Source organism: Manduca sexta, chromosome 10 (assembly GCF_014839805.1).
Source record: "Manduca sexta isolate Smith_Timp_Sample1 chromosome 10, JHU_Msex_v1.0, whole genome shotgun sequence".
NCBI lineage: Eukaryota > Metazoa > Arthropoda > Insecta > Lepidoptera > Sphingidae > Manduca > Manduca sexta.
The window spans coordinates 9,385,007-9,386,166 of record NC_051124.1 but is presented as its reverse complement, the minus strand read 5'-3'; the positions used below and the strand labels follow the sequence as shown (position 1 = coordinate 9,386,166).

The window sequence follows — 1,160 nt, the reverse complement described above, 5'->3', positions numbered from 1 at the left end:
AATGTGCCTTCGGGACCTCACTTCGGGGATTGTTTGAAGCGGCTGTCAAATCTGCAAAAACCTTATTAAAGCGGATGATCGGGGAGCAGGTTTTGACTTATGAGGAATTGACGACAGTGTTCACAAGAGTTGAAGCAGTACTCAACTCTCGCCCACTATGTCCTCTATCAAATGATCCTACGGATCTCGAAGTGTTGACCCCAGCACATTTCTTAGTCGGCAAGTCATTGCTTTCTGTGCCTGAGTATAATTTCGAACACGTAGTTAATACGCGGTTGGGACGTTTTAGATTAGTTCAGGCTATAGGTCAACGTTTCTGGAAACAATGGAGTGACCGTTACCTACACTGTCTCCAGAATCGTAACAAATGGACAACGCCGGTTGATCCACCTAAAGTAGGGGACCTCGTTTTAATAAAAGAGGAGAATGTCCCTGTCCTTAAATGGAAGAGAGGGAGAGTTTTAGAACTTTTACCTGGGATTGATGGGGTTATCCGAATTGTCAGGTTAAAGACTGCCTCAGGGAATTTACTGAGGCCTGTAGTAAAATTGCGAAGTTGCCGCTGGATTAGTTTCCAGTGATAAAGTTTTTTCTTACCATTCCGATGCTTTAATGGTTAATTACTTATTATATTTATATTGCGTGCTTATGTTTTAGAATGTTAGTATAACTTTCAATGAAAGGGGCTTGTTGTGTTATTTGATAAAGGCTTTTCACAGCCTTTCTCGGGCGGCGGGATGTTTAATTTTTATTAGTTCATTATTTGGAAGCGCGGACAGATTCGGCCAAATTAATTTACACACAACACAACACATAAATATATATATATATATATATATATATATATATATATAGTATGTATTCGAATATAAAATCTTTTCGGTGGGGTAAAAAGAAACTGTCAAATATTATTAAGAAGAATGACATGATTTTTGAAGAAAAACTACTATCGGAGTCGGCAAAGAGAATTATAATTTATAAATCGGAACAAAAGGGGCTCCCGGGAGCACATGCATTAAGAAAAGGAAATTGGGGTGAGTTTGTTTAGCTATATATTAGTATGTATGTATAAGACCACACAGGATCGAGAAGTCCGCACGTTGGCCGAAGAAAAATTTATGTATTACCATCTATTACATAACAATCCATTTGAGATTTTC

The 1,160-nt window shown here is 38.1% G+C and overlaps 1 protein-coding gene across 1 annotated transcript in view; it reads left to right on the top strand.

Moving 5' to 3' along the window:
- Positions 1 to 919: 919 nt before the first annotated feature.
- LOC115442711 overlaps positions 920 to 1,160 on the top strand; it is a 20,841-nt gene continuing 20,600 nt past the window's right edge. Inside the window, exon 1 of the mRNA XM_037437311.1 lies at positions 920 to 1,034. Within this exon, the coding sequence (XP_037293208.1) occupies positions 926 to 1,034 (109 nt within the window). The 5' untranslated portion in view covers positions 920 to 925. The remainder of the gene's footprint in view (positions 1,035 to 1,160) is intronic.